Below are 13,850 nucleotides of genomic sequence, written 5' to 3'. Positions count from 1 at the left end.
TTCTTGTGAAGCAGGGAAAGAAAAGAGAGAAGAAAAAAGTTGGAGTTTGAACCCTCGCAGAAACACCACCGCTGTAGGACGCCCTCGCCGCGACCTCTTTTCGAGCTCGCCGCGACCTCGGCACGACCTTGCCGTGCCTCGCCACACTCGCCATCAACGTTGAGTTTGTCGCGATGAAGAAAAAGAGCAGAAGCTTTAAGCTTCTCGATTTCGAACGAAGAAGAGAAAAAAAATGGAAGATACCCAAGGCTCGTGAGAAAGGATACCTAAATATAAAACCTTTCTGCCTCGGTTGGTCAGAGAACCGAGACAGTAAGGCAATTTCAAAAAGTTGTCAGTTGAATATCCAGTTTTAGGTGGAAAGTGGCAGAACATTACGCCTCAGTTTGGCTTTTAAACGAGATAATTTGGCTTTTATGCTTCGGTTCCCCTACAACTGAGGCGTATAAGTTCGTTCAAATTGCAAAAATGCCACCGCCTTTACATATGCTTCGGTTTTCTGGAAACCGAGACGTATGACCCGTGTTCTTAGCCCTATTTTGCACTAGTGACCAATGGTCAAGGGGTTAATGGTTCACTGATGAGATTATATTGGTTGTTTTAAGTATGTGAGTCCTTGAAGGCATTATGGAGTCTGGTGCATGAACTGATTAGCGCTGGATTAGTGAACTTGATGTAGTGTTTTTATTTTTTGGACTATTTGAACACTGGAAAGACTTGCAGGCGCATATATTGCAGCCTAGTGCAACTGACGCGTACCTCTCAATTTTAGTGCAGCAACTGACACATATGATGCTTGGTGTAATTGACACATAAATATGGTTTTCAGACAACATTATATTTCTAGACACAAGCAATTTTTATGTAGGTTCTGAACGTGCAACATTTTGGAAGTGAACCTTGTTCTTTATAAACTAATAGTTGATGGACATGTTGTATGGTACTAGCAATTGGTTTATCATAGTTTGTGTAGGTGCATATTTGGATACAAGCTGCTAGAGAATTGATTTTCTACATTAGTAAATAAGGAAGACTGATATGAGTTGTAGGATTGGTACATAGTTTTGAGCACGCAATTTTGGTGATGTTAAGTGATTAAGAAAGGTGCTAGGAAAAAATCTTTGATGTCTAGTTTTTCATGGAATTTTTTCTGCTTTAATTATTTGTTTTTGTGTGGAAACTATTTTAAGAGTTTGCTTTAAGCATGAATATGGTGTAGGTGCAAACTTAAAAGGAGTTTGTTAGGAGCTATTAAACTATTGGAATATTTTTTATGATGTTTATAACATTTCAGAATCTGTTTAAGTTATATTAGTTGTTAATTTTGGTATGGGTAAAGATGTTTGGGAATAAACCATGGGGTTAAGGTATATAATCTCTTTTAGTCTTTTACTTAAGTTATTTTCATCTTGTTATGTGCATGATTCATATACTATGTGTTCTCGTTTCATTTGCAATATTAAATTTTGGTGTTTTGTTGATTAAAATGAATACGTTGCTTTGGTTGTTGTTTGGCTGACTCTTGTTGTTTTGATTTGAATGTTGTTGTTTGGACAAGTTAAGTTTGTTGATTGGAAGTTATACATGTGGTGCAAGTTATATCCATTTCTAATGAGTTGAGAATGGTTATTTTCTAAGTTGTGTAGGGTTGAATTGTTGGTGTGTTTGATTGTGTTAAGTCTTTTGTTGTCGTAAGTGTAAAGTTGGAGTATTGTTCGCTTTCATCTAAAACTTGGCTAAGTCGGGGAAAAAGGAGGTTGATCATGATCGTAAGGATTTGGGCTTAAGCGGAGTAAACTTGTAAAGCTTATGGAAGCTTTGATTTGGTTGTAATTTTTAGTTTTGTAATTTTTCCTTTCTTTGCCTTTTGTAATTCGACCTTGTTAGGTATCTTGGAAAAGTCTTTGGTGCTCAATCCCATCTCCCAACATGATCCTTTATTTCCTAGTAAATTGTGTTTTAGTTGGTTGGTTAGAGGAACCAAAGTTCTTCTAACTTAATCATTAGGCAGCATAACTAGTTTATTATTTGCTTTCTTAATTGTGATAGTTTAGTGTGTGTCAATTTTAATTTCAACTTTAGTTCCCTTTGAGAAATTTGGTTCAAGAGTGCCTAAGGTAAAATTTGACTAGGAAATGTCTGGTATATAAGCAATTCATTGTGATTCATTTCCCTTTCCTAGAAGTGAACTTGGGTGTCTTTTGCCTCCTTAAGTCTCTTAAGGAACTCCTTTTGAAATTTAAGTATTTGCTTGTGCATTGTATCTTTTTGAAAACCTTTAAGGATGTCTAAGTCAACTTCCTATGAAATTGGTAGTGACTCTAATGAGGAATCTCACTTTGAAAAATTTAGCAAAAGAGCTAAAGTCACTTGATTTGGCAAAAGCAAGAAACTTTTATCAAAGAAAAAGAAAAAATTAAAAGAGAAGACTATTTTGCTAAGTTGAAAGAAGAACTTAGAGTCCTTAATGAGAAACAAGAAAAAGCTCAAGAAGATATAAGAAAAACAAGATTAAAACCAAGAGTAGGAGTAGGAGTAGGAGTCACACAAGAAGGAGTTCTAAAACTCCAACTTAACCCACACATTATGAGGTAGATAGTAGGCTTGCCCATCAATATTATCAACCTCCCCCTCTTAGAATTCAAAGAGAGCACCCTCCAAGAGAAGTTAGAGTAGACCTCCACCATTTCCATGGAAAAGAAGATGTTGAGACATAATTAGATTGGGAAATGAAAGTTGAACAACACTTTGAGTGTCATCAAGTGAGTGAGGAGAGAAAGGTCACTTTGGCCACTTTGAGTTTCCAAGGGAATGCCATGTATTTGTGGACTCCCCTTGTGTGACAGAGAAGACTCTCTAATTTTCACCAAGTCACCTATTGGAATGACTTAAAAAGTATCATGAGAAGAAGACACATTCCCTTATATCATCATAGGGAGCTAATGGACAAACTCCAAAGGCTCCAACAAAAATACATGAGCATTGAGAGCTATACGCAAAAGATGAAGCTCTACATGATGATAACGGGAATTAAAGAGGAAGAAAAGACCACCATCTCTAAGTTTCTAAGTGGTCTTAAACTTGAGATTAGGGATAGAGTGGAATTTTTGCCCCACCAAAGACTTAAATGATTTGGTACAAATTTGCATTAAGGTAGAGAAATAACTCTTAAAAAAGGTTTAAAGCTTTCCACTCTAACTCTAGTGTTATGAAAGACTATAAGATGGTAAGCAAGTGGTAGAAGAAGAACCCTCTAGGAATATAAGGAGGGAGAAGAGAGAAGATAAAGAAAAAGAGAGACTAAGGGTGGGAACATCATCTCGCACTCGCACTGGTTAAATTAAGTGTTTCAAGTGTCTTGGTAGAGGTCACATTGCATCATAATGCCCTACCAAAAATACCATGATCTTAAGGGGTATTGATGTATATAGTAGCCAAGATGACGAAAGTGAGAGTGAGAGAAGTGGCGCAAAGAAACAAGAAGAAAGTGTAAGTGAGGATGTCCATCCTTGTGAGGGAGAACTTCTTATGATAATAAGTATTCTCCATAATCAACCTAGTTCACAATAGCACACATAAAAAGATAACATCTTCCACACTAGATGTAAATCCTTAGACAAAATAGGTTCCCTTGTTGTGGATAGTGGCTCATGTTCAAATTGTTGTAGCACTAGGTTGGTTAACAAGCTTGGATTAACTACTTTTCCTCATTCTCAATCGTATAAACTTCAATGGATCAATGAGGACAAGGAAATGGAAGTTAATGAACAAGTGATGGTCAAGCTATCCATAGGGAATTATGAAGATAGTGTGTTATGTGACATAGTACCTACGGAAACTTGTCACATTTTGTTGGGTAGGTCTTGGCTTTTTGATAGAGAATCTTTACATCATGGCCACATCAATGAGATAATCATCACTCACAATAAAAGAAAGTTTGTACTTCATCCTCTCACACCTTCTCAAGTGGAAGAGGATCAAGAACAAATGAGAAAGAAAATAGAAAAAGAATAAGGTAAAGAGAAAAATAAAGACACTTATAACAATCAATGTTCTAAGTGTCAAGAAAAATAACACAAGTCTAAAGAATTCCCCCAACAAGAGAATTCTTATGTTAAAGGCCAAAGACTTGTATGGAAAAATAAAAGAGGTATTTTCACCATCTTCATCAAGAAACATGAAAATACAAGACTAAATAAAACCTTGTGTTGAAAAGGGAAATCATTTCAAAAGAACATACATTCAACATGAGGCAAACAAGAGTTTCAAAGAAAATGCTTCCAAAAACCAAAACCTTGATCATTTATTTGATTAAAGGTGTATCATCCTTGGGAGCTACATTCTTCTTATACTTATTGTACTAACATTTGTACTATCTTGTGTTATAAGTAGAAGGGTATTTGACCCTGGGGAAGCAAAGACAAATACCTCCAAAAAGAAAAAAAGAGAAGGATGCCCTATATCAACTTGAAGATTTGAGGAAAAATTCTTTTTAAGAGGGGGGATGATGACATACCCGTAACCATGATCTAGCACATTTATGAAGAGTTGGAATCATCTATGGAAGATGGGCATCGACTCTTTCTCTTAGACCATCTTAAGCCATAATAAAAAATTTAGTAGAGTAGTAAGAATAATTTTAGACCTTGTATTTTGGACCAAATAGTCTAGATTTTATTTGGACTTTATATTATAGGCCAAGTAGTTTAGATTTTATTTAAACTTTGTATGATGGACCTAATAGTATAAGATTTTAATTTAGACCAAAATATTTATAAGAGATTAAACATATAGAAAACGCTACATATAAGAAAACACTATTAGTTAAGCTACCAAGTCAATGTTAAGCATAAAGCTTTTAGAAAAAAACAAAGTAGCTTAATTCTATAAGTAGATAACCGTTATAATGTCTTAAAGCAGGGAGAAAAGTTCCATATTGTAAACACCATGTTATTTTTTGTTGATGAATTCACTGTAGTATCATAATAATAGTGAGTGGTTAAACTTTATTGTGTTGAAAGTAAATGAAATAGTAAATTCTTTGTACTCTTGTCTAATTTGTGCAATTATATTCAAATGTATATGTTTTCCATTTAATTTAGTTTTATATTTGATGTTTGAACTGAAAAAGAAACTCTATATTCAATCATAGATATTTAATGAGATTGGAAAATGATTTCATTATCTAAACTAAACTGAATCATCTGGAGAGAATAATTGCCAGGAATGGAGTTATATTTTCGACCAAACTGTTCTAACTGTTAATGCAGGTATTGAATAGCTTCATTGCAAGAAATTGAATAGATCCTATTAAGCCTTAAATAATCAAGTGCAAGAGAACAACTTAGTTTGACCACAGAACACGAAAAACTATAACAAATAACTATACACATGTTAAAACTATTGTTACCACTTGTTATCCTAACAATCATCATTTTCACTTCCAACATTGCTACTATCACTTTTACTATTTTTGTCATGTTCATCACATCTTATTAATTACTGTCATCATCATTATTATAACTATTTTCATCATCATTGTTGTCACCATTTTATTATTATCATCGTCATCACTATCTCATAATTATTAATTTTACTCTTACCATATTCACTTTCATCACCACTTCAACAATATATTACCGTAGCCATTCCCCATAATCATAATGAATGGAATAATAGGAACGAAAATTTTGAACACAACCGAATTAAACTGAAGACGAAATTCTGGAAAGACTTCAAATCAAATAACCATAAGAAAAAAGTAAATATAAAGAGTAGCATAAGATAGGTACTTCAGAATAAAATTGAATGAAAAATTATTTTAGCATATACAATAAGAAACACTTAGAGTGACCTTAATCATTTATTAATAATCTTATGCTGTATTATATTCACTCGTGTATGTCATTATTTGAATCATTTTGCTGCAAAATCAAATCAACTGAAGAATTTCAACATAATGATTCTAGCATTTTGGTGCACAAGGAAGTGTCTTCATACACGGACAATATAGTTTCTAAAATCGCATACCCTAAAAATTATAATTTTTAAGAAAGACTAAAATACATTAGATTGGAAAAAATATAACGAGACATATTCACTTAATTTTCATTAAAAAATTTAATTTATTACTACATTAATCAATTTAATAAAGTTATTCTTCACTATTTTTATTTTTAGATTTTATAAACATAAAGTTAAATTCTCACACTTCAAAAAATTAATTTAGTGGAAACTAGTATTGAATAATTTTGTGCAAAACATGACAAAAATTGTTCCCAAAAATACTTTTCCAAATTTCCAAGCTCTTCTAAATTCAAAATGGCTTTCGAAATTTCTTGGCACAACCTTTGTTATTTGCTTATACATAGCAAAATTACTTATTTTATATACTTTCCATATTTTCTCGAAAAACAAATGTATCTTGAGACTCAATCCTGTATTTCCAGTTATGTTGGCTATAAAAAAAATCCTCCCAACCAGTTCCTTGGAACATTGGTTAAGGAAATTAAACAAATATACAGTTTGAAAGGAAAATTCTCTATTCTCAATTCCATAATTGGATATATAGCATTTGTGGTGAAAAGATGGGAAACATTTTAAATTAGATTCATATCCAAATCAAGAAGGGTTCAATGATTAAACTAACCACCTTCTAACTGAAAAGCTTGCAGTTAGTTATACATGAAAAGATGAAAAGCTAATATGTACTGCGCATTGTTTGTAATTGAAATAAAATAAAAAAATCAATGAAACCATGTATAGGAAAAGATAAGAAAAGGAGAGAAGCATAAGCAAACTAAGCTAAAGACTACTTTGTTTGCCTGCAAACATTCAGAGCATTGGCTGGCCATTCTAAACCTACCGCACACTACTCAACAGCTAGGGTGATCATGTATAAGCATGAAACTCAGCTAGAATTTTAATCATGTATCAGAATCTTTAGAAACTAATCTCTCAGAATTTACAGCAAAGAAAGCCACCCGTCCAGCAGGACCGCTGCTTCCGGTGATGCCTCCGGTCAGCCTTCGCCATCCTAACCGGGCTGCTATTCCATTCAGATTGAATTCTGCAGAAGAAGAAAACTCAGCTTATCAGTTATGGATTTCTTACCAAAAGGGCCAATGCAAAAATGTCAACTCATCAAGTTTTCTGGAACTTTACATAGGAAATGCAAAGGATCGTGTGCTTGTCGTGCTGCTATCCGATCGAAGGGAGATGCTGCCGGAGTAAGGTACCGGCCCTGAGTAACTTATTCGACCAGACACTGGGCCGACGGCGGAGAAACTTGACTCACCTAAGCTGTGACGAATGAGGCTGGTTACAGCCTGATCATCGCTCTTCCATTCTATTGGCCTGGTTGTATGATGGATTTCAGCACATCTACAACTACCAGCTTGGCTGCATTCTTCTTTACCACAATCTGCAGGAGCTGAAGGATCAACTTGCCGAGTGATGGTTGCATTCTCTTGAGGCTTGATGTCTTTCTTTGATTCATCATCTGCCACTGCCAAAGAAGGGCTACTCAACATTGCTTCCTCGTCTGTACTTTTGGACTCTTCCAATAGGGAGGAGATCTGCACATATAACACATTTGTCATTTGTCAGTTTTGATCTCAGAAAATATCAAACTTGTGGGCTTAACTAGTTACTCTATGAACACATTGTGTTTTCAATGCTGTATCTAATCAAACAAGTAGCAATCTTAAACACTTAATTAACATGCCAAATTCAATCCCTCCAAAAGAACTATTAACATATTTAATATTTGATAATATATATTAAATACCTGTTCACCCTTGTCATCAGAAGATGCAGAGTCCTCAGTGAGTAAATCTTGCAACAAAACCTTGTCTCCCAGTGAAGGTGTCTCTTTGTTGACATCGCCAGAAACTTCAGTGAGCATCAAATCCTTGTGCTGATTATGATTAGCAGAAACCTTATCAGACTCCTCTGTTGGTGTTAGGCTTAGTACATTGATATTGGTGTTGTCTTTCTGTTTTTCTTTAGTTTCACAACTCTCAAAAGGGAAGAAATCGCGGGCCTTTTCGTCGACAGGATTCACAAACACCACATTATCCTTCTTAAGTACTCCTTCATCGATGCATATATCCTTGACAACATGATAATTACTCTCATTGAAACATACTTCTGGATGTGGTTCAAATTCTGTAACAGTTTTGACCATGTAAACATCAACAGAATTCCTAGGTGATCCTTCTCCCTCTCTAGGATTAGAGATGGGTGAAGGAGACCTTTTAACTGATTCTATATCGTTTGGAAACTTCAACAATGACTCTACATCCTTAGAAGAGTGAGATACTGGCTCAACCAAGTCCTTTACCTTTGCTTCATATTCATTTCTTTCACAATCAACTGACTCCATGTCATATTGTAATGAATCTAAACCTTGTTCAGTTTTCTCTAGAAATGCAGGCATTTCATTCTCATATTCCTTCGGTTTCTGGCTCGGTAATTTGTATCCATCAGAAATTCGATCCTCGATGAACACAAACGACTGAGATTCAGGCTCAAGACCAATATTTGAATGCCGAAATGCCACTTTTCCTTCTGCAGATTCATTATGATACTGTCAAAAATTAGTTAGGCTAGAATTTAAAAGTAAGAAAATTGATAATAAATGAAACAAAACCATTTAAAACATTTGATAAACAGATACCATTTAGAACTAAGCAAATCATAAGGAGAACGGGTGTTTAGAATAGTTACATAATTGCTTTAAAGAACTGGTAAGAACCATGCTTAACCCACATTCAACACACAGATCAAGAAATGGTAAACCAAAGCTATACTTGTCCAACCCATATTAAAGCAAAAACCAAGTAAAAGGTCAGCAAGATACAGTAAAACAACCAATTGCAGGGACCATAAATAAACAGTATGTCACCTAATTTCATGGTGCAGCCAGGTAGAGATTCATGTGTAAATTTTCGTCAACAGTCGCAGGTGGTTCTTCGACTATTTTCAACCAAAGAGACTAGTCTGATTACACTATTCTTCAGAGATCTGAAAAATAGCAAACAATAACAATGATGGGTTAGCAAGTAACTAAATTAACTGCATGTAATGAAAACAAGAAGCAATAATGGATTCCATGATCTATAGAAGCACTCAAAACTAAAAACCAATAACAACATTCTACTCTACTGTTCCAAAGGATAAAAAAGAAGAAGAAAAAAGTAAAAGAGAAAGAAAGAAAGAAAGAGTAATTCTCTAATCATAAGAAATCATAAAATATTTATTTGGATTGCCGTATAAAAGAACAAAGGATTATGTCACTATTACCCCAAATTCTTGATTCCCAAACAAACAGGAAAATTTAGCAGAATCCACTCCAGTCATCACTCCAATCATAAAATAAAGCAGAAAGAATAAGAAAGAAAGAAATGAAGAATTTACCAATATTTCTAAGAACAAAGGTTTATATTAAGGCACAATAACTGGGGACCATTTTCTATATTAAGCTTTTAATATCCACACAACATGTAAATTACATATATCATAATATATAAGTACTAAAAAGCAAGTACCAGTATGCTGCTTTTTCTTTTTATAAGTAAAAGATTTCGCCTAAGTAGAATCCAAGGAAGGTACAGAAGGTATAATAGGACAAGAAAAAAGTTTAAAAATCTCAAACTTTTTCGAAAGTTTTCAACTACAAAATTACAAACCGAAATTTTAAATCAAAAGGCCTACATAACAAGATGACTCCCTACAAAATCCCTACCAATAATTTGTCCTCTAGCCCTGATTAAGATCTGACTCATCAGAATAAACAAGTTTAGAAAACCAGAAAATGGTACAGTGAATAAAAACACCAGCAGAGTGAAAACTTACACAGGAATCGCACGAAAGAAATCAGGGAACATGGTCAAAACGATAGAGATCTATCTCAGATCCCAAAACCTTCCTATACCCATAAAATAGTCAAGGGCTAAAAAGCTATTCTCATATTAAAATATAAAAGGATTTGCCAGCAAAAAAACCATTTTATCAAAAACTTCAGAACAGACAATTTCAGAGAAAATTCCAACTTCACCTGCAGATTAAAGTGTTTTAAAAATAAAACAAAGTGGCAGCATTCAGAACCAGAAGGTATATAATAATCTTTTGGTTACAAAAGTGAAACAAAATTGGTTGAACAAAAAACATGCAAGTCAGAAAGTGGAAGAGAGACAATCATAGGGCTGAGATGAAATCAGAGCAGAAAGAATTTAGAATTTACCAAAGTCCAAAACTGGAGAAGAAGAAAGAGTTTGCATATGTCGGTAAACGTATTGGATGCTTAAGGATGATCGAAAGGAAGAGATATGCTAATATACTAGTAATAAAATTTAATCAATTAATTAATTAATTAATACTAATAATAAAAGCAACCACAGAGTACTAAGAGATGATGGATGAGTTGTAATTATAGCATTCATAATGGTCAACCGTTACTCTCTCTCTTTCTTTCTTCTTTCTCTCTCTTTCTTAATCCCTTCACACATCACACACTCCACCATCTCCTTCTGCAATAAATGCATTAAAAACAGTAAAACGAAGCCCCGACCCTACCCTCCAATACCCAAATTCAATAGGGTATATTGTAGCATTAAATTTTCACCTCTAACGCTTCCCCTCCCCTCAGATCAAAATTTAATTTCACACCAAAAATATGCAACTTTACTTTCTTTCCTTATCCTTCTCACTTTTCCCAGTGTCCTTCGTTTCCCACTATTGTTTCTCTCCAAAGACTCCATCTTTATCAGATTCGCTACCTTTTCCCCACTCACCATTATCATCACCGTCATCATCACCCCTTTTATTTTCTATCCCACTTCCCCACAAACCCAGAATTTTCCCGAGAAAATCTCACCGTCAAGAAAAGAAAAAACACGACCACATTGCTGCCTCGGATCCGTCGACCGAACTCCAAAGGAGCAGAATAAAAAAAACGAACACAACACAACACTAAACGACGAAACCTTTGACTTCATCCTTAACAAACCCAAAAACAATGAAAGTAAAAACAAACACGACAAAACAAAACCAACCCACTACGAGTTTTCGTATGAAACTCACCTCTCCTCTCTTCACCCCACCTCACCGATGAAGCATGTTCCGTTGCAGAATTATTACTCTGCTGCTCCACCCACCGTAGGATTCCTATACTCTCTTCAGATTCTGGTGATATATGTAATAACTCAACGCTCGAAAGAGAGAAAGAAAAGAACTTAGCTGTAACCCAAATCTGAAACTGGCTCTCACGTACCAACTGAGCTGTCTGTACGTGCTTCTGTTTTCATCTTCTCTTTCGATCTCTTTATATATGCGCTGCATTCTTTTTCTCTTTTTCTTTTCTTCTTATTTCCTTTGACTATGTTTTGTTTTTTCCATCTTTAGCTTTGGTGGGTCCCACCCAACCAATTAAGAGGTTCAAATTTTCATCTTCCCCACTCACGAATGGCCAACCAACTTTGGCTTTTCAAAATTATTAGTTTTCATTTCGCAACGGAGATTCTCTGCGGTGAGGATTTTGCCCATGCTGTGGGCATGCACGATCCCATTCGCACATCACATCCCTTACTAAAATTGCTGATGATATCTAAGGTTATCAACACATGTTTGGCGTGTCAAGTTGACTAACGCACCATTTCATGCTTCAACATTTTCTCTTTAAGAATTTAATTTAATGTATATTTTTAACAATATTTACTATTTAGTAGTTGAAATTAATAATTTAATCAAATATGATCTTTAAACTAACTGGCAGTATAAAATTATCTACATTTTAATTAAGTTTAGTTATCTCAATATTAAATTTAAATAATGTAATAAATATGTTATGCAACGTTATGTTATATGAATTATATTTAATGATTTAGTCAATAACTTATAAGAATCTGATTAATACATACATGAAAGTCAAACTAATAAGTTTATTATATACAGTAACAAAATTTCAAAAAGAAATTGTTGTGTTATATTATATCTGATAGTTAATATATTAATTAATGTTGTTATTTATTTAATGGTTTGCTTATTTTTTGTTTTAACAGTAAGAAGTTGTGATTGATTTTGTTAAAAAAATTCTTCAAATTTAATATTTAGCAAAACATTGTGTCCTATATTAAGAAATAAATTAATATATGAAAACAATATAAGAGACTCTATAATAACTAATCAGAAAATTACTTAGAATTTGAATAATAAACAAGAATAGACGAAAACATAAAATTGTAACATCACTTCCCCCGTATATTAACCTTAAACCGACCCTAAGAGTGAATCCTAATGCTATAAAAAAATCCAATTGTAAAAACCATCCTGAAAAATAAATCATGTTATCTATCGACGACAAAAAAAGCATATTATAAATCATGACCAAAAAGTAAACTCAGCTCTATAAATTTTCTCCCCACCAAAATCATGCAAAACCACGTTAAAAACACTCCCAACAAATGTACAAAAGAGACGATATATAACGGACGGAGTAAAAAAAGAACTCATCATATATATTTTAAGAATATGAATATAACAACTACTCTTTTTAAGTTGAGGTAAATCATCAATTCACTAATGTAAAAATGTGTATACGTGTGTGTCTGTGTATGTCATTTATGATCTTTACTAAGATAATCGATTATCCCAAGTAATAATCAATTATTCCAATGCATTTTCTGTAAAATGCTTTAATCTTGACCTTTTTAACTTGTTGCGATCTTCACGAAGTTAAGTCTAAAATACAAAAACTAACTCTAGAATATAATGAAAAATTGCTAAAAACAAAAGCTTTAATTGAATAACAATTTTTATAATATTCAATCCCAAGGTTAGTTTTATCACCAAAACTCTTTAGTCTTCAATTCAACCTTGTTGTTAACAAACATATATATATATATATATATATATATATATATATATATATATATATATATATATATATATATAATCAAATTAAAAAAAAAAACACTCCTAAAATCTTATGATTTTTACTTTATATTTTGAAATTTTTTAACTAAATGGAAAATATTATATAGCTAGGTAAAGCTAAGTGATAGATATCATTTAGTTCTAATTGGATAATCATACAAATATATCTAGTTTTAAATCTTTCGATTTATATCTTAGCGATAAATTTTTTTTTGTTATCGAGATCCAGAGTGTGATCCTTTTAGAATCCATGTGCAAAATACTTTTTGACGCTGAAGTAAATAAGAAAACTTTGAATTTATATTAATATAAGAGAGTATGAAAAAAAATTGTGTGTTTTCTGGTGAATTTATAGAGTTTTTTACCTTATGAGATTTGTTGTAAAAACTTATAATAACAACATATTGTTTATAAGTAAATTAGCATAATGCAATATCTTACCTTATTAACCATATTTGTTGATATATGATATTAAAAGATATTATAAAGTAGTGAAACTACTAAAATTTAGTCACATATTCTGTTAATATATGCATTAACAAATATCTCTTAAAATATTATTTAACCACTTTAAATCATGAATGAATCTTTGTTTAAGCTATACTACTTAATATATTTGTTAGATGAGATGCATCATAGTTCTCTAATCTTGAAAATTTTATTAACGTAAAGAAAATTATTCCTACTACTATAATTGATCCTTTAACCGAATTGTAAATGATTTCATCTTTATAAAAAATCTAAAATTCATAAAATTTTACAAAAGTTAAAAATTTATGGTAGTTACGGAAGGTTTTAAACCCACACGAGGGTTTAAAATTCTTGATAATGTAAAAATAGACTGTTATGCAACAATTAAATTTAACAAACACTCTGCAATAAAAATGCAATGATTGTATATTTCTAATGAAGAA

The 13,850-nt window shown here is 32.8% G+C and overlaps 1 protein-coding gene across 4 annotated transcripts; it reads right to left on the bottom strand.

Annotated features, from left to right (window-relative positions):
• Window positions 1-6,615: 6,615 nt before the first annotated feature.
• On the bottom strand, window positions 6,616-11,346 carry LOC124838090 (uncharacterized). Of its 4 annotated transcripts, none has more exons than XM_088108291.1 (5): window positions 11,086-11,346; window positions 8,909-9,027; window positions 7,790-8,571; window positions 7,165-7,577; window positions 6,616-7,069 (listed from the first exon to the last, which is right to left on the bottom strand). In XM_088108291.1, the coding sequence occupies exons 2-5, from the start codon at window positions 8,916-8,918 to the stop codon at window positions 6,958-6,960; spliced, it is 1,317 nt and encodes a 438-aa protein (XP_087964417.1). In that variant the 5' UTR covers window positions 8,919-9,027; window positions 11,086-11,346; the 3' UTR covers window positions 6,616-6,957. The 4 variants fall into 4 exon arrangements, with proteins under 4 accessions (XP_087964417.1, XP_087964419.1, XP_087964418.1 ...); XM_088108293.1 differs by having other exon boundaries at window positions 7,790-8,590; window positions 11,086-11,344; XM_088108292.1 differs by lacking the exon at window positions 11,086-11,346 and adding an exon at window positions 10,247-10,988.
• Between the last annotated feature and the right edge of the window lie 2,504 nt (window positions 11,347-13,850).

This window comes from Vigna umbellata, chromosome 3 (genome assembly GCF_029865625.1).
Source record: "Vigna umbellata cultivar VRB3 chromosome 3, Vumbellata_1.0, whole genome shotgun sequence".
NCBI lineage: Eukaryota > Viridiplantae > Streptophyta > Magnoliopsida > Fabales > Fabaceae > Vigna > Vigna umbellata.
Note: the sequence above shows the minus strand (reverse complement) of the source record. Positions and strands in the feature narration are given on the sequence as shown.

Coding starts and splice junctions, on each gene's coding strand:
- LOC124838090 (XM_088108291.1), bottom strand. Junction 7,578..7,789: donor CTGATGACAAGGGTGAACAG/GTATTTAATATA, acceptor TTATATGTGCAG/ATCTCCTCCCTATTGGAAGA. Junction 7,070..7,164: donor CGATCCTTTGCATTTCCTAT/GTAAAGTTCCAG, acceptor CTTCTTCTGCAG/AATTCAATCTGAATGGAATA.